The sequence below is a fragment of the Pseudochaenichthys georgianus genome, chromosome 24, assembly GCF_902827115.2.
Source record: "Pseudochaenichthys georgianus chromosome 24, fPseGeo1.2, whole genome shotgun sequence".
In the NCBI taxonomy this organism is placed as follows: Eukaryota; Metazoa; Chordata; class Actinopteri; order Perciformes; family Channichthyidae; genus Pseudochaenichthys; species Pseudochaenichthys georgianus.
The window spans coordinates 23,741,533-23,767,003 of record NC_047526.1 but is presented as its reverse complement, the minus strand read 5'-3'; the positions used below and the strand labels follow the sequence as shown (position 1 = coordinate 23,767,003).

Genomic DNA, 25,471 nt, shown 5'->3' with positions numbered 1-25,471 from the left:
CCCCTCCTGTTGAGTGTGTGAGCATGTGTGTGTGATGTCAAATCTGACAGCGCCGCCCAGCACCCCAGATAAACAAACCCAGGGTACTCAATAAGTGATCTCGCACCTCTACTTCCTCTTTCTCTTTTCTCTGTGTCTCACCCACCCACCAACACTTCCTGTTCCGGATTTGTTTTTCTTTCTTTCTCGCTCTTTTTCTCTCTTTTTCTGTTGTAAAAATACCTGCATTCCATAATGAATTTGAGTAAGTGGATGTCGTGGAGAAAGCGTAACTTTTTCAAGAGGAAAGGGAAGCCTGAAAAAAGTCTTGATCTAGGTGAGTGCACGAGAGCACATCTGTAGTGTATCTGTGGAGAAGTGTCACAATGATTCATTACAGGAAACTATGCTGTGTTTGCACTAACCTCACAGTGATGAGCTAATTTCTCTTTTTCCAGAAGTCGAAAGGTCTGACCCAATGTCCCAATATGGCTCTGGGTTACTACGGTAACTCCGAAACTAATCTGAACATAGAAGCAGATGATTGTCACTGATTTTTATTTTTTATATGACAGCACTTTTATTTAGCAACTTCAGTGACAGTTTTATTATTTGTATTCTTCTTGTTGCTATACAAACAATTATTATATTGTGTGTATTCACCACTCAATCTTCATATATTTGTAGTTTCATATGGTGATCTTTTTAACAACATAACCTGCATCCAGCTTGTCGACCACAGCTATTGGGTTATGTTTTTGATGTTTCTCATTTCTAGATATATTTACTAAAACATTGGTTCCTCTTAAGATGCACAAAGTTAAATACAGGTTATTGTTTTGGTCATAAGACTATGGTCCCATTTTCTCACACTGGATAGTTTTTCAATCAATTGATCCCATCCTTTATCCTTTTCTATTTATATCTATTTTTTCAAAAAGGCTCTTTTCCATATAATTGAACTGTTCACCTAAGGCAACTTTTGTTGGTGAATCTCTCCATTGTTGGGTTTGTTTCTCTAACTGTGACAGCTTTTCAAATCCCTGCAGTGTTTTGTGAGCCCATGTCTGAGCTCACATTCTGTGTTTTGTGTTGCTGCAACAGCGCACAAGGTGAAACATCTCCATGTAAGGGTAATCCTGATTCATGTGGGATTGGATCTGATGTTGGCTGGTGGCCGTTGTTTCCCAAACTTGGAGTCTGGTAGATTTCCAGAAAATGCAGATCAGAAAGTTAAAGCCTCTCCCCCTCCTCACATCACACCCACAACAGTCTTGTGTTGTGTCTGCGTTTGTGCGTGATCTCTGGGTGAAATCTTCTTTGTCTCTTTTTGCCATCGTGTCACGGCACATGATGCACTCTGCCCTATAGCACGCAGGAATGGTAACGAACAGTGTGTTTACCTGTGTTCATCCCCCTATCCCACGATGCATTATGACTCCCCACACTAGGCCTGCCCTGTCCTGTTCTGCTCTGCCCCCAATCTGTTTTCCTTCTATTGGCAGGGTACCTCTTTCCCTCCCCTCTCTCTTTGCTGCAGCATTCCTCTGATCTATTCCTCCCTCGCTGGTCAAGGAGCAACAGAGGCAGAGGAGGAATGTCAAACTCTGTTTTGTGCTGATACTCTTGGACTATCTACTTTTTTGTTTGTTGCTTTTGCTGCTTCCTGGTTCTGGATTGTTGTGGCTTATGTTAAAATATGGCAGAGTATGGGCTACAACTCAGAGGTAGGAACTTTTGACAGGTGTATGTATGACACATGGCTTGGTGGCTACAGGTGGGGCAGTTAAGTGTGGTGGACTCAGTCTGGAGACATGGGGACAAATCATATTTAGATTCAACCATTTTTTTCTCAATATTATAAAGAATGGTGCAAGCTTTGAACCAATTAGATCATGTTATGAAACCCAAAACATTTTTTATGGAGTATCGTTTTCAGAAGTTTCGACTTAATGTTAAACATGCTTTTGTGAAACTCTAAAGTTGAATCTTCCCCTAAGCATCCATTATTCATTTTACAAGCCACTTGTTATACCTGTGGTTAGCTTACTGCTCCTCACCCTGCTCTAACTTCAATACATTCCATTACCCCTCACCTCCTCACCTATCCTTTCTAACCCGTAATTACACCAATGCATGCGCCACAGAGGTGTTTTTCAGGCTGCTAAATGGGGATATGGGCTAATCTTTCTGGACGTTCAAAGTGTTTTCATTACAAAGAGTGTCAACAACGCTGTGCTGGCTGGGACAAGCTTAGACAAGTGACCGCTGAAGGGAGGGGGGAGGAATGCATGGGGAAATTATAGGAATACTATGCATTCCTGTCAACCTTCACAGTCAAAATAAAACACATCTCTGCCATCAAACTGTAAAGAGATTGAGTCTTACGTGCACTTGTTTGTGTGTACATTTAAGGAGGGATTTTAAGTTGAGTGATGGACAATGGTTGGTTGGCTTGAAGGCCAAACAGTGTGATTGTTGTACAGTGTGTGTGAATTAGTGTCCTCCAATAGGCTGTGGGTGGTGCTGAAAGACAAGACAGCCAACAGCTGATCTTCCTTCCAAACTCCCATCAAGGTGAAGTTCACCCGGGGAAACCTTTTTATGAGTGCAATCTCTGCTTAAACGCTGTTTCATAGCCAAGAAATAATACGCCTTCTTTAATTTTTCACTACCAATGATCTATGTGCATGAAAAAGTTTATTTTTGTTGCAGTGACTTTGAGTACCGCGAGTACTTAGACCCGGAGGTTTTTCTGGCACGTAAACTTTCACTCACTAATCGTCAGACCTGGCAATTCGGTTATCCATTCACTGGCCAAGCATGCAGTTTTAAAGCTTGGGCGAAACAATGATTGGGAAAATCTAGAAGAGTTAGCTGTTAAATATAACTTGGCTGAAGGTAATTGCTGCTCAGTGATGCGGCTTAACTTAGTAAATATCTCTATTTGTCTAAGCTCTGAGCCCTCATGTTTACTGTGTGATGCTGCCGTGGAAACCCTGATGGTTTGTTTGATTTTCACCTCAGTGCCTCCCACCGTGTCCCCCCTTCTCCCTGCTGTGTGGTCACAGGCTCTCCACCTGTGAGAGAGAGGGCTACACTAATAGACTGGAGTGTGTGTACTTTATGCATCTGCTGTGTGTTCCCAGCTGGCTGCTAGAGGAACATGTGTGTCTGTGACTTTTATCTTGCCAGGTTACATCATGTTCAGAGGTTTGCTTGCAGCTCATTTTTCAGTCTTGTTTATTTAATGTTGGTCAACACTGGGTCAAGGGTTTAAGTGCAGTTGGATAGATCATGGTCATATTATAGAAAAAATAAACTTTCTTTTATGGTTTTGAAGAAGGTTTAATCTTTTTTAACAAAGTCTTAAGTGTTAACAGAAAGTGCAGCAAACTGGAGAGAATTCATATTTTTGTTATGAAGGGAAACTTGCACAATACTCACGTGGTGAGTGTGTGCATGTGTGTACAGATCAATGACACCAGTGGGATTACTATTACTGATGTAAGCAGTACTTCCTGTTTGGCTGTTGAGGAAGAGAAACACTCTGCATCACAGTGCTAACTCTAATTTAGTGTGTTTGGTTCAGTTATGGATTGATTGGTTGACTATGTGCTCTGCAAACAAATGATCCTGTCACTTTCTTGTTTCACAGTAGACAGTTTGTTCACTTGAACTTACTGTACGGATAGTTATCTTTATAATATGACAAAGATACCCATAAAGACTGGTTTACAGTCAAAGCTTTACTAGATTGTTGCCAGTCCTGATAACCTTTCAATAGTATTTCCTCAGTAATAATTAACATGACCGGAAGGGAGTTTATTTATATAAACTATTTGCTTTGTTCAATACCTCTAGTGTTACGTCTTTTTGGTTCTAACAAATACTGGGGCAAGAATATATATTGGCAGGCTTCACTAAGCAGCAGTAGTGGAATCAATGATAAATGGAACAGCCAGGAATGTTCTATTGTGTCATCTTGAGCTGCACACAGCAGACAAAGAATCCTAAAGGTACTAGATCAAGACTTGCTTTACATAGTTGTAGGAAACCGTTTGTGTGTATATACCTTTCTTTTTTGCATACCTTGACACAAGAAAGCCAAATGACCAGCCTCTCTTTGAAATGACGGTTCATCAGAAGGGTTGTGATTTTGTAAAATAACGCATCTAATAAATAACTCAGGCACGTCCAGCTGGGAAGAGACCAAGGGGTAGACCTAGGACCAGGTGGAGGGATCATATCTCTTCGCTGGCCTGGGAGCGCCTTGGGATCCCCCAGTCAGAGCTGGTTGATGTCGCCAGGGAAAGGAAAGTTTGGGGCTCTCTGCTGGAACTGCTACCCCCGCGACCCGACCACCGATAAGCGGGAGAAGATGGATGGATGGATGGAACTCATCTAATGTAGTTTGAAGATTACGAATGACTCTAGTCGTGGGTGTTTCTTGGTCCTTGCACATCCTCTTAGACCTTAAAGAACAACCTTCTGGATCCGCACCAGTCTGGTTTCAAGGCAGGTCATTCCACAGAAACTGCTCTCATTGCTGTCACTGAGGAACTGCACACTGCTAAAGCAGCCTCCCTCTCCTCTGTCCTCATCCTGTTGGACCTGTCTGCTGCATTCGACACGGTGAATCATCAGATCCTCCTTCGCACTCTCCAAGAACTTGGAGTTTCAGGCTCTGCACTTTCCCTCCTCACCTCATACCTCAAAGACCGCACCTACAGGGTTACTTGGAGAGGGTCTGAGTCCGACCCTTGTCAATTAACTACAGGGGTCCCTCAGGGCTCTGTTCTTGGTCCTCTCCTCTTCTCCCTGTACACAAACTCGCTCGGATCTGTCATTAGCCCGCATGGTTTTTCATACCACTGCTACGCTGACGACACACAATTAATTCTGTCCTTTCCCCGCTCAGAGACCCAGGTCGTCGCACGCATCTCTGCTTGTTTAGCTGACATCTCTCAGTGGATGTCCGCTCATCATCTCAAGCTCAACCTTGACAAAACTGAAGTGCTTTTCCTTCCGGGAAAAGGTTGTCCCACTCTTGACCTGACTATCAACATCGGCCCCTCTGTTGTTTCCCCGACTCAGACTGCAAGGAATCTGGGTGTTATCCTAGATAACAACCTGTCGTTTACTGCAAACATCGCTGCTACAACCCGTTGCTGCAGATACACGCTTTTCAACATCAGGAAGATACGCCCACAGCTGACCCAGAAATCGACGCAGGTTCTGGTCCAGGCTCTCGTCACCTCACGCCTAGACTACTGCAACTCCCTCCTGGCTGGTCTACCTGCATGTGCCATCCGACCTCTGCAGCTCATCCAGAATGCAGCGGCTCGTCTGGTCTTCAACCTTCCAAAATGTTCCCACACCACGCCGCTCCTCCGCTCCCTCCACTGGCTTCCGGTAACTGCTAGAATCCACTTCAAGACACTGGTACTTGCGTACCATGCTGCGAATGGATCTGGCCCTTCCTACATCCAGGACATGGTTAAACCGTACACCCCAGCACGTGCACTACGCTCTGCATCAACCAAACGACTCGCTGCACCCTCGCTGCGAGGGGGACCCAAGTTCCCATCAGCAAAAACACGTGGGTTTGCTATCCTGGCTCCAAAATGGTGGAATGAGCTCCCCATTGAAATCAGGACCGCAGAAAGCTTACACACCTTCCGGCGCAGACTGAAAACTCATCTCTTTCGACTCCACTTCGAGCGATAGAATGACTAACAAAGAACTGCTAACAGAGCACTTATATACTAATAAAGGACTGGCTTAGCCAGTTGAGCAGCACTTGAAACGATTGGCTCTTTGAATCCTGATGTTCTTATATGATTCTGTTTTCCTCAAGGTTGTGTCTTCCTGGTCGAATGTACTTATTGTAAGTCGCTTTGGATAAAAGCGTCAGCTAAATGCAATGTAATGTAATTAAAGGTGGGGTAGGTAAGTTTGAGAAACCGGCTCAAGATACACTTTTTGTTATATTCCATGGAATGCTCTTAACATCCTGATAGCAATGAATATCTTAAGTGCTTTGACAAAAAATCCATAAAAAAACTTTCATCTCTGGAAGCCGTAGTACTGTAAAAAGCACGACCAATCATTTTAGCCGTCCCGGCTAAAATAACTGGATGGCCGACCTGCCTGTCAGCCTTCCATCTGTGCACACCTCTACATTCATGGTGCACACACTTATCTCGTGCCCTCATTGGTCATGTGTGCATTCGTGTGTGTTGGAGGAAGGGCTCTGTAAGGAAGTCTGAAGGAAGAGGCAGATTTTTTCGGCTGCGTACTTTCAAATTCTAGCGCTCTCGAGCTAGTTCCTCCAAAATTACATACCCCACCTTTAACTTACAGGTTCTGCACACGAAATACATTTTGTTTGTGTTAAGCCCTGTTACCCCATCGTCTTGAAGTTTAAAGTGCTTCAGGTCAGGTCTCTGTGAATAACAACTACTTGCCAGGCGGACAGACATACATTCAGGACCACAGCTGATTTCACAGTTTGCCCACTGTAGGAGCATATGTTGGTCCCCCTATCATATAAATGTCACCGTGTAAGTGGCATGTCTAACATCCCTCGCTGAAGTACTTCTGTGTACACTACAGATGTAAATATCTGTAAGCTAAGAGACACGAGTGGTCGTAACATGTAATGGTGTATTAATGGTGTATACAGACTCCCTTTGGTAAAGGGTATGTTTTGTCTCTTCGACTCTCACACACACAAACTTGCACAAACACACACTCTCCTGTCGCTGCTTTGATCACTCCTGCAGTAAGACATTCCTGTGCTGTGGTGAGTAGGAGCAGCAGACAGATTGAGGAGCAGCAGTGTGTATGAATCGGGTGTATTGTACTGCCAAGGTGGTAAGGTGCAGAGCTCAGGAGACCTGAGCCCACAGGGACCCTCTCCTCCTCAGGGACCCTCTCCTCCTCAGGGTGCTGATAATGCTGTAAAGACAGGAGGCCTCCACATGGAGCCTTTTGTAAAAGGAAAATGGATATAGTGTTGAAAGCATGCCTGTACTGTACCTGTCCTGCTTCTGGTCTGCCTGTCTTCGTTCTTCCTCTCTCTTTGTCTGTCAGGACATGTTGAACCATTCCACCTGTACGTTTCTCTCTGTGATTGATCTCCATCAGTTACTGGGCCTCCTGTTATGTCACCTACCCTCTGTCAATCATGCTGTCGTCTTATTTTTCCAAAGACTCCATCTTTGTCCCCTGTATCCTTTTCTCCATCATCTTCTTCTTTCATCACCTCCTTTAGGCCCTCGCCTCTTTGTCTTTTTCGCCTCTTGAGAAAGAAACCTTCGGGTGTTATTGTTGCTGCTTGAGATTTGTGTGGAAAAATAGGTCAACATACTCTCAGGAGGGCCTTTTACAGTGTTACGTTCAAAGCACTTTAAAAGCAATAGCGCAGGAAAGAGGACCAGTTTAGGAAGCATCCCCTGCCTTTGTCCCTTTCACTTGTCTCTTTCCCCAGAAATAACCCTCCAAAAAATGTGTTCCTCGTAGTAAACGTATTGTCTGGTCTTTATGGCATTGCTGGAGCATTAAGATGACTTCAAAAATATGTTTTTCTAATTCCTTCTGTGAATGGCACAAATAGATTTGTCAGTATGCCTATTGATGGATAGCCTAACGTTTATTTGTATTGCCCCAGATTACACATTTCCCTTAAAGCCCCTGTCACACTGTCCCGAAATTGACACCCGATGGACACACGATAAAGGAAATGTTCAAATTCGGCTGTGATCGTAGCAACATCGGGCCATTCGTGAGGGCATCTTAAGCCATCGTATGACCGCCGGTGGAGTTTCTCAGGCTCCGGCAGCAACTTCGTGAGCGGCAACTTCGTAAGGCACTCGTCAAGTCATCTTGTCAAGTCGTGTCATCTTTGTGTTATCATCGGTGCATACTTAAATGTAATATAAATGTTGCCTTCGTGTGTGGTTCGGGGCCATCTTCGTGCGAAATTCACAATTCCATATTCGTGTGTCCATCGGGTGTCAACCTCGGGACAGTGTGACAGGGGCAGAAAGGGCCTTTACAATCTTTATAGCACACACCACTCTCTATAAGAGCTGACACATTTAGTTCACTAATTGACAAGTCGATCAACAGCAAAATTATCTCCAACTATTAATTTTTCATCCAAAAAGTGCAGAAAATGCAGTTTCGGCCTCATGTGGAGATTTCCTGCCTATATTTGTATATCATGTTAATCTGATATCTTTGAGATTTAGACTAAAATAGACATTTTTAGACCTCACATATATTTTCTGACATTCTTTATACCAAATGTTTAATCCAGGAATGAATGAACCGTTAATGAAACAAATAATGTTGAATTGCAGTCCTACTATCTATACGTACACCCTTCATAGTTCCAAAAGGTATTCTCTCTTCCAACAGGTTTCATCTCACCCTCTCACCTCTCTCACCCCCACGTCTGGCCGCTCTGCAGAACATTTTTGTTTTTCTGCCCCTTCTCACCAAGCCAGCGGCTGTGCACACACACACACACACACACACACACACACACACACACACACACACACACACACACACACACACACACACACACACACACACACACACACACACACACACACACACACACACACACACACACACACACACTCCACACACCCCAAACAAAAAGGCAGACGACTGTTGGGCCTGGTGATCGTAACCTTTGACCTTTTGATCAGTTCATGGTGCTTTAGACAGAGGTTAGTTGAATGACAGTGGCAGTTTTACATTCACACACACATTAATTTTCACCACTTCTCTACCCCTTTATTACAGTCTTGGACTTCTGTCACGGTACTAGAAGCGGATGCAAATTTAATTAATTATTTGACCCGATCCCTCGGGTGTACAGTTTTGAGAAAAGACTGACAACTTAATGAACTGATTATTTAGGAGGTTACAGTTCAGGGTGGGCTCATGAGAAAGAAAGAAACATGAACAGAACATGGCAGACTAAAGTGCTGATCTGTATCTGAGGAGCAGGTCTTTGACGGATTACTAACGTTCCCTCAGGCGTACATTTCTGTGAAATTCCATTAAAGAAGTTGTTGTCTTGTATTTGGCTGCTAAACTTCATACCGCTGCTGAACTTTGTTAAGGGATGACATTTTGTCTCTGTAATGATTTTGGTTTGACGATCCAACACTTCATGTGATTGTCGATTACAATGTCAATGTACAAGAGTCATTCTTTCCATGGAATTTAAACGCGTCCTTCATTTGAGTGCTTATTTTAATAATTAATATTTCGATATTGTCAATTAATTGTCAAACACAAAGAATAATGACACATGTTAGTTTTTTTTTCTACCCCAGTACTTATTTGAATACCTAAACTCAGAGAAGTGGAAGAACATGTTGGACACAAGTGTTCCCTTTCTCCAAATTCTAAATCTGTATAAATCTTTCTTGTTGCAAGAAACTCACTTTACTTTGTAGCATAAGGCTGTATTTACAACTCAAAACTACCACCATCTCAACACTAAAATGTATCTATGGTGACTCACCTGTACCAAGCAGTCACTAGTTAAATGAATGGTAAATATTTAAGTTTTAAATGTATATTGTTTACCAGTCAGCTCAATAAGATGAGTATGGGTACTGATTTCATTTCAGCTTTTTTGTCTGTAGAGTAAAAAGTAACACATGGATAACATTTACTGAATTATGGGATGTTAAAAACAATTGAAACATCAACCCCTAGAAGCTTTTACCTGCTTTACAAGTTTCCTAAACTGCCGCCATTCAAAGATGCTATTGATTCATTTTGATAATCTTATAACATGGAAACAGATTTTCCACTTTTTGATTCATCACTGTCTGTCTGCAGAGGCTTATGTTTTTATATACAATTATTTCTACTTACAGTTTGTGTCCCCAAATGTAATCTTCCTTATGATGGTAAAAGATTCATATGAATATGTTTAGTTTTCCCTGTTACGTCACAATAAAACAATAATTGTAAAGATATAACCATAGACATTTGAATTGAAAATAACTGTTCTCCATAGTCTTTTACATGTGGGATAAAGTAGAAACATCATTTCTCAAGACAAGTTGAAGGCTTTGAATGAGCTCCTCTGATCCATTACAGTAGCCAGCCATCGCCCAGGCACATCAAAGCAGCTGACCCTCTGCCTGAAACACAATGAAGCTTTATAAGAGAGCCACGCTGGAGAGAATAAAGAAGGAGCAGGGAGGGAGTCAAGCGGGAAGAGAATGTGAAATATTTGTACAATTTGGATTCAGAGACCAGGGGAACATTATAAACGGGCAAAGGCGTGTGCACAGGTGCACAATGCGCTGTTCTATGATAACGTGGCGTGTTAGCTTTACCGACGCAGCACGCCTTTTGACATTTTGTACACATTATCCAAATACCCCTCTTGCCTGCATTTTCTCGCTGTCATTTTGTGATGTTTCATCCACATTGATCATGATGCTTTTAAGCCTTGATGCCTCCGGCTACAATTAACCAGCATGCTATTTTGAGAATACATTTGGCCAGTGGTTTCCTGAAATGGACTTTGAGTGATCGCAATGTTCTGTGCTGTCAATATAAGACTAACCGTATATACTGATAATGTTACATTTTGTTATGCTTCTGTTCCTCTTTGTAACAACCGTTCTTCTTTATGTTTTGCAGATGAGCACGACGCAGTACAGAAGAAAACATTCACCAAATGGATAAATGCACAGTTGTCAAAGGTAACGTTCCTTCAGAGTGATGATGGCTTTACATGTGTGCTCCTGTTTTTTTGTGTTAAATATTCTAGGTTGATTTTGTTTTGTTTAAATATTTGCACTCATCAGTCCCGCCAACATAATCTTTGGACCTCTGTTATGCTCTTAGTTTCACTCCGTCTTCTTTGTTCTGCTTTCAATGGTTTCCAAGTGCTGAATGTTCATGGCACTCACAGCAGTTGTTAAGTTCTGCCAAAGGATCTCTATGTCTTTTGTATGTGGCACTGAAAATATAGCTTCAGGTAGATACCTGCATCATGTTTCATGTTTATGATTTGCATTGTGTTGTTGCTCTTTTTTATTTACAGTAGATTCTAGTAAATAGTATTTTTAAAGGGGACCTATTGTGCAAAATCCACTTTTCATGTCTTTTATACATAAACATGTAACTGTACATAAGTTTCAGGAAAAAAAGGTTCTCTCACTTTTTGTCCTGATCCAATGTCTGAAAATGAGCTGATCAGATTTTGGCCACTTTATGATGTCATAACGTCTTTTTGGCTTGTGTAACCATTAGCCAATCACCAACCAAGGTAACCCCCCCCCCCCCCCCCCTTATCACCTGAATCTCCTCCTAGAGCACCATTGTGTTCTTTGTAACCAAATGTCTCTCAGAGGGGCGTGGGGAGTGGCTCCTTATTTTCATCTGAAGTAACAGACAGAGAATCAGCACTTTTGAAACAGGGCTGAAACAGAGGGGATTATGGGATGCTACAATGATCTGTTTTGTATTTGGAGCCAAACACTTCAGAGACATGTTTTGTATATATCTGGCTCCTAAATGGTGGAATGAGCTCCCCATTGACATCAGGACGACAGAAAGCTTACACACCTTCCGGCGCAGACTGAAAACTCATCTCTTTCGACTCCACCTCGACCGATAGAATTACTAACAAAGAACTGCTAACAGAGCACTTATATACTAATACAGGACTGGTTTATCTATAGCCTGTTGAGTAGCACTTGAAATGCTTGGCTGTGAAACCTGATGTACTTATATGATTCTGTTTTCTTCAAGGTTGTGTCTTCCTGGTCGAATGTACTTATTGTAAGTCGCTTTGGATAAAAGCGTCAGCTAAATGCAATGTAATGTAATGTAATCTGAGACCTATAATATATTGATGAAAAACAGTATAATAGAGGACTTTTAAGCGATCAAGCAATTTAAGTCTTAAGAGTTTTTTACTTATCAGATACAATTCTAACTGAACTACAATTGTAGTTGTGTACGTGTTTGGATTGTTTATGTTTTGTTTAATGTAACAATATCTTGATGAATATTTCTGAGCTGCAGCTCTCATTCTTGGTGTCTTTGCTGTATTCTGGTTATTCATATTATGTCTTGTCATCAGACGGGGAAGACGCCCATCAAAGACATGTTCTCCGATCTGAAGGATGGGAGGAAGCTGCTCGACCTCCTGGAGAGTCTCACTGACTCTGTACTGGTGAGTTTGTGTGTGTGTATCAAGATTATCAGACCTTTGTGTCAAACAATAACACAGCAAAAAAGGAATTAGTTAATTTAACACTCATCATTTTTGCTTCACTACTGGTTCAACTTGAGCTGTGGAATAAAAACTCAAACATAAACTCGAAAGTTGCATCTAATGTTAACATTAAAGCCAGAGGGGACCTCAGGAGATTTATTTATTTAGCTTGATGCTTGAATAAAATGGCTAAATTAGGAACAGATGTTTTTGCGAACACATTACATCTCACACTTCATCAATTATAGAAGTGTCAAGTTTGCTGGATTTTCCAAATGTATTTGATCTTATCAAGACAATTCAGATATTCCTCCAAAAAGATGTTGCTCAACAAAGATTAATTTGAGTTATTAGCATTAAGCTCACAGTTAAAGGTGGGGTAGGTAAGTTTCAGAAACGGGCTCGAGATACACTTTTTGTTATATTCCATGGAATGCTCTTAACATCCCGATAGCAATGAATATCTTAAGTGCTTTGACAAAAAATCCATAAAAAAACGTCATCTGTAGAAGCCGTAATACTAAAAAGTACAACCAATGTACCAACTGGGCCGGCTAAACGGATTGGATGGCCTACCTGCCTGTCAGCCTTCCATCATGCCCTCATTGGTCATGTGCGCGTTCGTGTGTGTTGGAAGAGGGGCTCTGTAAGGAAGTGGCAGATTGTCTCCGGTTGTGTATTTTCAAATTCTAGCGATCTCGAGCCGGTTTCTCAAACTTACATACCCCAGCTTTAACAACTGATTAGAAGGAGAATTTAACATAATAACAAAAACGCTTGTACAGAAAAGGAGAAAAACAATTACATCACTTATTCATATTACATCCTAAAGTATACATGTCTTCACTGAACAACCATGATCTTATAAAGACACCCTTCTGTTTTTTGGTGTTCCTTATTTTTTTTTATCAGTCACTTCGCTGTTAGCCCTTCAACAACATATCTGCTTTCTAGCACCAGCATCCATACACACAGAACACGTACGCACGCACTCACGCACACACGCACGCACGCACGCACGCTGATACCCGAATACTAATTCTATAATGGGGTGCTAATGGGTGGTTGAGGTATGTGAAGACTTAAAAAGGATTTTCAGTTGGCAGCGATCCATCCTGCCATTCTTTCCATAAGTTGGCCTGTGGACACTGCTGATAGGGTAACGAGTGTGATGAATGTATGGAGAGAAACTCACTGCTGAGTGATGGCATTCCTTTTCTCTGAGCAGCAATGCCTCACATCCACATTTACTGCATCAGTCTGGACGATTGTAAATAAATGTTTCATAGACTCAATTAACTAAAACTACTCCCATGTGTCTCTGAAGATTTTTTGAACTACCAAAGTTTTCTGCAGCATAATGATTGGCTAATAAAGACTGAACATGTCGTCACCTGATTTGTGTTCCCTGTTCCTCAGACCAAAGAGAGAGGCTCCACCAGAGTGCACGCTCTCAACAACGTGAACAAAGTACTTCAAGTCCTGAATCAAAATAATGTGAGTATCAGCTGTTGTTTAGCATGTGCTTTCAGCCAAACCATGTACATCCGTGTTTCATTAAGGTGGAAGAGGTTGCAGGGTTTCATTTGAGCTGCATGTTACAGCACAGCACCGTCAGAAAGAGGGAACCACAATGAACTGTAACCTTAGCTGCTATTGTGTTATGTTGAAGTAAAACCCACACACATGTTGCTATGCTACATTTGACATTGTCTCACACTACCCGAGGTTTGTCCATTTCTAGCCAAGTGTGCTCCTGCGTTATTCAAACCCAGTAACACTCTCTGCAACTATACAAGACTGCATGTTCTCTGAATGTGTCTATATTGAGTTCAGTACATTTCTTTGTCCGTCTCCCTCCATCACTCCCTCAGCCCTCCTCATGTGTACAATGGTTGGTTTCTTAATGCCTTGACCCAAGCAGTGTGAGCTAAATTGCAGGGCATGCTCACTGGAAGTTGGCAAAGCTGGAGTTTGTATGCAACCCCTGCTGGTTTCTCTCAACCCCAGCTGGCACTGAAGGCCAGAGTTTCCACAAGCCTTTTAAAGTCTGCTGCCTGGAGAAAATAGTGTTTGAAAATAAGAGTATAGAAACCACATGTATAATTGAAATTGGCTTCTTATTCATGTCCTAGCTTTGGAAAACATGACTTTACTATGCACATATACTGTAACGTGAATCTACAGCTGTATCTGTAGAGCTACTACACAAAGAGTGTCATTGCACTATTTATTTCCTCTCTGGCATCTAATGACCGGTGGAGTGTGATTTTTCAACGTTTTTGGAAAGTGTGGGTTCAACTGGAAATATGTCCTAGTTTAGAAGGTGGGGATGGAAACATGCACACAGATGCAGAGGGCTGATGAACTCTTTGAACTTCTGTGTGATAGACAGAGCTACAGAGAGAAAGAAGGATAGAGAGACAGACAAAAAGAGTATAGTTTGGCGCGATGAGGCTAATTGGGAACAGAACAGTTCAGGGGTCAGCTCTGTCGTGCACATAGAGGTCACTTTGAGTCTGACCAGACACTTGACCTCCTGTTCCACTCAGTGCCTTGATCCTCTCCAAAATATTTACATGTAATCAGTTCGCACTTAGCCTCACCTCATATGACTAATGTCGGACAAGACTGCAGACACGCTTTATTAGTAGCATTGAAGGGTGTAATTAGTGTGGTATAATCCACTGTGGGGGAAAAAGGCATGGTTGAGAATCTTTCAGCTGTAACAATGTGGACACTCATTAACATTAGCAGGAATCATTTATACTCCACTGCAAGAAACTTAGATTTTTACTTTGTATTTTAATAAAAACGATTCCTAAGTGCTGCCTAATTTTGAAAAAAAAGATTTTATGATTACAGTTTTATAATGTTGGCAGTTTTTTTATTGTTGGCATCTGAGCCGGTTTTTCAACTTATCTGCTCAACACAGGAATCATTTAAACTTTTTAACTAATACACAGCTTTAACAATACTTGTATTATTCATATTCACATACATATGTTTTTCTCTCATCGTCTGTCACTTTCAGGTTGATCTGGTAAACATAGGAGGGACAGATATTGTGGATGGAAACCACAAGCTGACTCTGGGCCTCATCTGGAGTATTATTCTCCACTGGCAGGTGAGCAAACGCATACAAATACAGATGATGAAAAATCAGTAGTGATGTGCACATGTGTGTGCATGCTTGTAAACCTGCATGTCATCAACTGCTTTGTGTACGTTTTTCCTAGGTTTAATTTAAAAGGTTTATCACTGCCAGTTCTTTCAATGTTAGTTGTTTTATTATTTAGAGTTTAGTTTACATTCATTTCACCTGTCATTGTATACAGTATAAATTGCATTGAGTTAGTTACAAACCTGCCATTACTTCATATTACCATGTAACGTGTTGGTGTTAAACTGTGATATTCTCATCTAATTTCTTACACATGATCAAAATCTGTGCCAATTGCATTTGGCATGATGCATTTTTAATCTTGTTTATTCACCCATATAAATGAGTGTTTTTCCATGTTCGTGCAGGTGAAAGACATCATGAAGGATATCATGTCCAACCTGCAGCAGACCAACAGTGAGAAGATCTTACTGAGCTGGGTACGCCAGTGCACACGCTCTTACCCAGAAGTCAATGTGCTGAACTTCACCACCAGCTGGGCTGACGGCCTGGCTCTCAACGGCATCCTGCATCACTTCAGGTGAGGAGAGATGTAACGTCATGGTAACAAACACTGTTACTGCAATGATCTCAAGAAACCACTTATAAGATTATCTCTTCACATCCACTTAATGGCACATTTAGTCTGAATTGTATGACTTGATTCATGCACATTTTTGGGAGACTACATTTTCCATACTCATGTTGGTGTGTGTGTGTGTGTGTGTGTGTGTGTGTGTGTGTGTGTGTGTGTGTGTGTGTGTGTGTGTGTGTGTGTGTGTGTGTGTGTGTGTGTGTGTGTGTGTGTGTGTGTGTGTGTGTGTGTGTGTGTGTGTGTGTGTGTGTGTGTGTGTGTGTGTGTGTGTGTGTGTGTGTGTGTGTGTGTGTGTGTGTGTGTGTGTGTGTGTGTGTGTGTGTGTGTGTGTGTGTGTGTGTGTGTGTGTGTGTGTGTGTGTGTGTGTGTGTGTAGGAGAGGTTGTGAGGGTTCCCTCTCTGTGTAAGTGGCGGGGGGTCAGGTTGACAGGTCAGCGCCTGCCGGGTGTGTGTACACTGCTTGACTTGCTCTGTTTACGCCTGCCATGCCACTGTTTGCACACGCTCGGTGTGTGTGTACGCCGTTGTGTGTGAAAGAAAGAGTAAGAGAAGCGTCAGAGGGTGTTTCCCCCGCTTTCTGTAACCCCTTGTTCTTACTAGTGACACACACTCGCACACAGGCCTGTGAGCTGTGAGAAAGGCCAGTGTTGGTTTAGACCTGGGCTGGGGTTTAAGTGGATCACTGAACACACACATTCCACACCCAACTGGCTTCAACGCAAGTCCCCCTGAACCCCTAAGGGAAGAGTCTTTTTTGTACAGAGGACACATATGCTTCAAATGTTTGTATACTTTTTTCTGCACTAGAGTAATGCTCAGAAAAAGATAAATCTACAAACTTCCACCCCCTTTGTTAAAACACAAGTTAGAACACATGCATGTACAACAGAAGCTATGATCTCAGAAAATCAACTATTTACCTTCACTCCAGCACTTTGAGAAATGCGCATATTTATGCAGATATGCGTGTTATATTAATAATCTGAGACTGGAAACCCTATTCTGGACATCCTGAATGTTGAAGTTGCCACTGTTCTTTGTGTCTTCAGGCCAAATGTATTCAGCTGGGATCAAGTGGTCCGACTGAGCCCTGTGGAGAGACTGGACCATGCCTTCACTGTAGCCAAAGACCAGCTGGCTATTGAGAGGCTACTGGATGCAGAAGGTACGGCCATTAGGAGATGTTTAAAAAACATTTCCCATGTTGTACACCAACTGTATTTATTTTGGCAAGGATGACTGTAGAACGTTTTTTTATATAAACAATTATATTTCAGTTAACCATAAACTACTTTTTTAAAGCAGAACAAAACAAAGTAAAAGCTGGATATGGAATGCCTTCATTTTACTATCAAACATTCCCACATATTCAAACATGATCTGCGTTCACGAAGCCTACCTTCATGTCCTGCCAGCAGTTGGATACGCTCACGGTGGAGCAAATACTTGGTGTTATCTTTGGCTGAAGATTTGTAAGAAGCTGTTTTTGCTCAGAATGTTTTCCTACTTGATGGAGCACCTGTAGATCCTCGGTGTGCGTGTAGCTGAGCTGTTTATATTCATACACTTCTTATGTCATGACCCAGTGGTAGTCACATCTGACCTATGTCAAAGCAGTTTAATTTGTATAACTTGTCTCAACCTGCCCTTTTCTCTCCCCTCTCACCCTCCTCTCACTCCATCTACCATGCTGCCTCTCATGCTTGATTTCTATCTCTACCTCCCTCCCACTATTCTCCCCCCCCTCTCTCTCAGACGTGGCGGTGCAGTTACCAGATAAGAAGTCCATCATCATGTACGTAACATCGCTGTTCGCCGTGCTGCCCAAAGACGTTACCATGGAGGCTATCAGAGAAGTGGAGACTCTGCCACGCAAATACAAAGTGGATTCTGAGGGCTCAGGTCGAGGCCTCAGTGCTCAGGTAAAACACCACACAGTTAATGTATGTGATATGATACAGGAGGGTACCAGACAAGCTTGAAAGACACCAACAGCTTTTTTGAGTTTCTTTCTGGGCAAAGTGGGAAAGACACATAGATCTAGACCAGGGGTCTCCAACCTTTCTTCACCTGAGAGCTACTTTGAAAAAATGAAAGTGGCCAAGAGCTACTTGCATCACATCGCTTACATTTATTCACATAGCACTCATCAGTTGAATTAAGCTATACTTTTGTACACGTGTGAAATTGCAATACCTAAAGCTTATCAAACATCTTAACTTCACATCAAGGTCCAAGAAAACGAACATTTCTCACATATTATTATGGCCCACATAGTAAGTACTTCACTGAAAATTCACATAAATGTCCTTAATCACCACCTTACAAGCATTGTATGCACTTATGGTCAAATAAGTGCATTCATTCTTTTTTACAGTTATCGAGATGAATGGCACTGCATGGAGTCCACCATAGAGGTGTATGCTGGACCCACTTAGGTTCACTCTAATAGAGTCATTTACATGTTCATCAGTCAGTCTTGTTCTGTATTTAGATTTCATGATATTCATGTCAGAAAAAGCTGCTTCACAAAGGTCTGCAGAACAGAACCAAATAAAGCAGACATTTTCAGTGCTGCTTGGTGAATGTTCTTATAGTTTTCTGGGTCTACAAGGCTCCAGAAATGTTGTGAGTTTTGCTGAGACTTAAGCTGAACATGATTTTGGAGATTTATAACCTCCACCTCCATCTCCACAGGATTGACACTGAACAGTTCAGCCATCTTTTTCTTCTTCTTCTTCCTCGTCTTGACATTAAATTATAAACCATAATAAATCTGTATAGGTCTAGCCTCCCTATATCTGTGTGTGGAATTGTTCCATCCTCAAAAACAAAAAACTAATACTTCTGCAGTCTAGCTGCAGCTTCTAGCAATGGTCTTCTGTTAAAAAAAGGACACTGAATGTCCTGAATGTGGCAACACAAACATGACTTGAGTCTGAACACAGCAGACAACAGGAGTATTTACAACAGCATATCAAAGCAAAAATAGTGCATGTGGGTGCACACTTATTCTCTGTCTTACTGTTACATTAATCCCATGAATGTATGAGACTAAATTAGCTTCATCATCTCAATCCGTGATTAAGTGAATAATAAAGTTTCTATCGGGTTACTATCAGCCTGTCACTCTTATTTTCAGGGAGGGGGCGGGGTTTGGAGGAACGGAGAGGAGACTGTGATCGCGGAAGCTTTCCTCCTGCCTTGACAAACTTTACACAAGTATTTATCAACTGAAAATAGCAAGAGGACATTCATACTCTGCGATCCGAGACTTGATTAAATCCACCAAAAACCTGACATGACGATAACAAGTGTTTTTCAAAAAACACAAATCCCTCCCTGTGTCTCTCTGAGCCGCAGCGGCAGGGCCTGATTCAGAGCGGGTCATTCTGCTGTTGGTTCTGGACTGGTGTTGCTGGAGAAAGCAGACGGCTCCGTGTGTGGTGTCGCTGTGCCGCTGTCACGTCTGTTCCTTGATCACTGCGTCACGAACCAATTTTATATTCGTGTGACAGAAAAAATTCTAAAATAAAAAAAACGTTATTGTCCAGCCGCGGCCGAAAAATCAAGAAGCAACCTACGCTATAATCGAGCGGCAAGCTACTGAAAAGCTGCCCGCGAGCTACCGGTAGATCGACGTGTTGGAGACCCCTGATCTAGACCAAGGGGAGAGTCTCCTCGCTATCCTCACAGCCTTTCAAACTGCACACACACAAATAGTCCATGGATACATCTGCTTCTCAAGGAGTTCAAGGTGCTTCTTTGTGTGCAAAAACCCACAGCTGGTAACCAGAGATGTAAACAGAAGAGCAGTAAGCCCAAACCTCAGGAATGTATACCTGGAAACCAAAAGCGAGTTTCTTAACAATTAGATGGTTCTTATTAATTGAGATGCAGAATCAGTTCTGAACTGGTTCTCAACCCTTGGTCTTGGTTCAGGACTTCTGTCGGCACTGAGAAAATACGACATAGCATTCCATTCATTTAGAAAAACGTGCTTATTTGGTATGATTCCCATAAGTGATTGTTCAGTAAGCGATCTAAAATGTGTTATTCCTTTGGCATGTTCTAAATATGAAGAATAATTTCATCTGAGCCGTTATAAGCTCTTTTTTTTTTAGTTTAACAGTGGATCTAAATGGTATGGGAAGGATTTCTTGTTAATCTTTTTGTTCTCATGCATGTTTGCCATAACGATAATGCTAGCTGTGTTTTATATAAGCTGGGCTAACTTTACTAGCATTCTTATAGTGCAAGAGCTGCCACAATGCTAAAACGTTCTTTATTGAACTTGAAGTTTTATGTTATGCCCATGCCAATTTTTTATATAATGTCTACCATATGTACTGAAAGTACTAGCATTCACTTTTTGGGTTATAAGACATACTGAATTGAAAGGTGGATGTCCTAATTTAAACTGTTCACAATGCATTTGTATCGATACACCCCCAAAAATACAAAACGCTGTACTCAATCCCCATGGTTCAGTTATTTCAGTAGTGAAACAGTGCCTGAAACCAGCAGATATATCCCCTCCGGTTGCTGCCTCTCTGAACCTTCCTTTCTGTGCCGGCGTAAACAAGCCGCTATCTCCTTCTATGAACGGAGAGATGATAGCTCGGATCCTGAACGTCAGCCTCAACAGCTAAAAGCTCAAGCCGTAAAATATCTGGACCCATAACTGCTTCAACCTTTTGCGGCCGCGTTGTGTTCGTGATAACATTCAGTTTAAAGGCCACAGCCGCTGGCATATGCAAGAATAAGGAATACTGTGAAGTGCCTCATTGTGTGTTTCCTGATAGAATGAGTCACCCTGAAAAAGCCATCTCCTTCATTCTCTCCAGCACTGCTCATGAAAAGCATGGCAGGCGCAGGCAAACAGCGAGCAGAGCCATGACTCACCCAGCTGACACTAGCCAAACTGCATGCTGCTGGAAACACAGAGCAGTGAAGGGGTGGAAGGAAATGAGGGGAATAGAGATTTGACAGGGAAGGTTATTTGAGCATTGTGTGCTGGTGGGCGGGTGGCTTCAGTATGTTACTGACATACACATGCTGATACAACATCTGTAAGCACTTCAGTGTCTTATTTCTACACCTTGACTCAATTGGACTTCCCTGCTGTTTCACTAACGTGCGGTTGTGATCATTTTCACATTGTTAACAGACTATATTCCAATAACTACAGCATCACCCCCAAAAATGTCATTTCTTTCAATCACATACATCCCTGGAGCGGCTCCCTACAGCGGTTTTGAGTCAGAATTCCAAAACCACCTCTTAAGTTTGTATTGCCCAAGGGCACATACTTCACACGTCTTGGAACGAGAGCTGGAAAGCGGTTTTAAATAGTGGGCTGATTGGTCCAACGAGGGGTTTGCTTTCCTGGCACAGCTCCTCTTCATAGGAAGTGATGCGTAATGCTGCTGGAAGTGAGAGGAAAAAGAAAGGCCCTTTGTTTTTGCTGACTGTTTGGTTCCCTCCTTTAGTTGTAGGTTCATGATGATGTTGTGAAGTTCTTTCTGATGATTTTAGTTGATTGTTTTCAACATACAAAACAACTTCAGCTTGAAATCTAATAATATTGAATATTGCTGATGATGAAGTGAACTGATCTATGGATGATGGTGAATCATGACATGCTCCAGGATCACAACTTTAAAAGTGATGAGTGCAGAGATTGAGTTGAGCAAATCATCTGGTGATAATAAAGTGTTCTGCTGCGCCAGACCACAGCTATTTTACAGCCATTCAAGTCAATAAATAGACCAAGGCTGCCGTTTTCTCTCTCTGTATAGTTCACTCTCTCTTTCTCACTCTTTTTCCCTCGCTGCTGCTGTCTTTTCTTCCTCAGCTCACTAACACAAGAGCTTACAGTATTTTTGTTAACTTATTTCAAAATATCAAAGGTCATTGAGTATTTTCAGCACCTGAACTTATCCCAAAATCGCTGCACAGATGTTACTGTTGTGTATTTTCAGCCTGGAACACAAAGGGCTATTTGACTTGTTACTGTACCAGTCTCCACACACCCATTTGCATTTCTGTCATCTTTGACTTGGCATCGCTGCCGTGCATAGATTGATATCTCCCGTTCATTTTGGCTCCACACAGATCTGTTGAGCTCTGTTGAACCTTTTCTTGCTTACTTATAGAAAAGTGTAAACCTGGAATAGTTTGTTAATTCAGTTGTGTACAAAGGACGTCGCATGTAAACATGGTTTGTATCCAAATTGTATTTTTAATGGTATTCAAAGTGAGATTGTGTTGACAAAACTTAAGGAACTATTTAGGAATGTATTCAGGAAGTTGTTGAAGGACACTGCAGCATTCCTTTCAGACATGTTTTTCCTATTGTACTATAAACTATTTTTATGCTTTTTATGCTTTAAAAAGGCTCACCATTCATTTTCTAACTGTATACCCAACTTTACCCAGGATAGCACTGTATTTCAAAGTGTCTGCTATTCCTAGAATGAGGATTGACCTTCCCAGCATGCCAGGGGCACCTCTCAGCATCCTATAATAGTCCTGCAGTTGTTTTTTTTCTTAAGTCAGCAAGGCAGGTCCCTCTGCGTGCTCCAGAGTAGACTACATTTCTGGCTCTATTTTAAAACTGACCAACTGATGTATGAAAATCAGAAAATCCCTCTTCTCATGTTCTCAGAATGTGCAGATGGAGGAAGCGGGCAGCAGCCCCCGGCCTGAGACCCCCAGCCCCCTGACAGAGACTGAGGGGGAGATGGAGGGCAGCATGATGGAAGTGGACCTGGACAGCTACCAGACCACGCTGGAGGAAGTACTGACCTGGCTGCTGTCGGCCGAGGACGCTCTGCAGATTCAGGAGGAGGTGTCGGACGATGTGGAAGAAGTCAAAGAGCAGTTTCACACACACGAGGTAGGAGGAGACCTGCAAGCTGGTGTGAGGCTGGAAAAAATGTAAACATGCATGCACATGCAGAGGAACGCACAAACAACAGCTCTATTTATCCATCAAAGTATTTATTTGTATATTTATTTATTCATTAATACATTCATTTATTTCTGTGGATCTGTTACATTTAAAAAAAATAGTTTGGTTCCTTTCCTAGTTTAGTAGATGAAACGTCCCTAACTGTTTCAAAAACGACATGCTCAAAGAGATATCCTAAATGGACCTATACATATCAGTTTAAAAATAAAAATCGTATTGTTTGACAATACAAATGCTGACACACTTTTCTGACCCACATGATATTTGTCAGATTTGCACATCAGTTTTTTGTCTACTGTCATTCTCTCTGAGATAGAGGCCTCCCACAACCAACTGTACATGCTCTGTACATGTTGGGAATGCCAGGAATTCTGCTGAGAACCGTGGCGCACAGCACCCCACGGTGCCTTGGCTCAGAGCTTGCTTGCTTGAGAAGTCGTAGCTGCAGGGGTTGTGTCTGTGCATGTGTGTCAGGGGGCTTTGGCAGGATTCCCTTGGCTGAAATGTGAATATTTGTGAAGTCTAATGTCTGGAATCCAGGGTCAAAGCAGAAAGCTCGTAGTGAGACCCAAAGCCTCTTTAACAGCAGGTCTAAAACAAATCAATTTGCTTCAGCAAGTTGTTCACATACTCCAACTTCTACAGCAAATTCTAATCAAAAACAATGTGCTCAGAGGTGCAGTCAAAAATGCTTACTCATCCACAGAGCTCACACAAAACAGACAATAACTCAATTCATTGGGTTTCATTTTGCGCACAACAGCCAAGAGCAGCTCCTCTAAGAGTTGAGAAGCAACCAAACTCCTTCAAAGTTTCTCTTGTATTTCTTCTTAAAGTATTCCTCTTTTGTTTTGCAATTGGCCTCAGTTGGCTGCTTGGCAGACTCTGCTATTCAGTGTGTGCTCGCAGGCTGGCTCTAACTGTTGCTACAGCAACACTCACAAATGCAAGAGTGCAGAGGTGATGCCCGGTGCTTCTGCAGTACATCATTAAGTGGTATACCAAGCAAAGCTCAAGGGTGGGGAGAAACCAGATGTTAGTATGTGGGAGCCAAGAGACAGCATGCTAGCTCACATTTAACAAGCAATGTTAAATCTCCATGTTAAACTGAATCTGGATCATTCTAAAGGTATGTGGTTATACATCGTCCTCCTTAACTATCATAGTGTACATACAGTTAGTGGGTCCCACGGCTGTATGGTGCTAGAACATAGCTTCTCTGGAAGACGCAACATTAAAGAACACAAATCACACAGTTTGAGAGTCAAAGATTTGCATTACATTTTTTTAAATAACTGTTTTATGTTCCCCCCCAAAAAGGCTTTTATGATGGAGCTGACAGCGCACCAGAGCAGTGTGGGTAATGTGCTTCAAGCGGGAAACCAACTGATAGCCCAGGGCAATCTGACCGACGAAGAAGAAGAGGAAATACGGGAGCAGATGAGCCTCCTCAACTCCCGCTGGGAAAACCTCCGAGTGGCCAGCATGGACCGCCAGGCCAGGTAGAAACACAAACAAGCACACTTGCTTCAGACCTGCAGGGGGGTTAGAATACCCTTTGCTGTTGTTAATTGCAAACATTACAACATTTTGGTTTATTTATGTCAGAAACAAGTGAGGGTTTTCATTTCAAATATAAATAAATATGGCTTAAAATGAAAATATCTGTAGATGTATTCACTGGTAGTGTGCAGGGCAACATGAGCCACACATTGCTCCGGGGTCATTTTTCTCTCTGTGTCACTGTTGATCTTAGATGGTTATGAGTTTTTCTTTAGAATGAGTGTTTGATAATGCAAACTGTGTGAATGTGACACCTGATAAGCCTTGAGCCCGCCAAGGCCTATACAGTCTAACACTCAATCTGTGTGATCAAGGTTTACGATGCTTTACACACATACATGCACACACACAGTTGTTCATAAATTGTATTCATGTTGTCCGCTCTATCGTTATTGACCCTGATCTAAAGTATATGTGCTTATGCGTGCCATAATGCATAATGCATGGAGTCGGCATGATCACTTACTCTAGATAAGTGGTTCTCAAACTGTGGTCCGCGGACCTGCAGGTGGTCCGTGGAAAAAAGCTGAATAAAATCCACTTTTTATTATCAAGGATTTTCGGAGACCACCTCATATGTGACTTGCTCCATCGAATATATTTGAATAGTAACACATATAAAATCATTGCCAGTGTTATCAGTTGCAAGTGTGTATTTGTTGTAAAAATGACGAAAACAGCCTGTGTGTGAGGGGCAGCGCCGTGTGTGTGGGAGAGAAGCAGCGCTGTCTACTTATTTGCAACGACGTAGCTCAAGCATTTATGCAACTTGATTTGAAGCCTGTGTGTGTGAGGGGCAGCACCGTGTGTGTGTGTGTGTGTGTGTGTGTGCGCGCCAGGAATAATGCCGAAGCGGTGTGCATACAAGATCCGTTTATTCGCCATGCTTGTATAATCAGAATATTGTTTGCATAAGTAG

General features: G+C 42.1%; 1 protein-coding gene across 4 annotated transcripts in view; it reads left to right on the top strand.

Annotated features, from left to right (window-relative positions):
* utrn (utrophin) overlaps window positions 1-25,471 on the top strand; it is a 195,949-nt gene that overhangs the window by 9,197 nt on the left and 161,281 nt on the right. For 2 of the 4 annotated variants that reach the window (XM_034076053.2, XM_034076051.2), the window contains exons 1-10: window positions 235-316; window positions 10,672-10,733; window positions 12,122-12,214; window positions 13,676-13,753; window positions 15,291-15,383; window positions 15,788-15,960; window positions 17,063-17,178; window positions 17,769-17,935; window positions 22,684-22,914; window positions 24,310-24,491. In XM_034076053.2, the coding sequence (XP_033931944.1) occupies window positions 235-316; window positions 10,672-10,733; window positions 12,122-12,214; window positions 13,676-13,753; window positions 15,291-15,383; window positions 15,788-15,960; window positions 17,063-17,178; window positions 17,769-17,935; window positions 22,684-22,914; window positions 24,310-24,491 (1,277 nt within the window). Of the gene's footprint in view, window positions 1-234; window positions 317-8,708; window positions 8,727-10,671; window positions 10,734-12,121; window positions 12,215-13,675; window positions 13,754-15,290; window positions 15,384-15,787; window positions 15,961-17,062; window positions 17,179-17,768; window positions 17,936-22,683; window positions 22,915-24,309; window positions 24,492-25,471 lie in introns of those variants that run through there. The other 2 variants (XM_071201962.1, XM_034076052.1) reach the window with 2 other exon arrangements.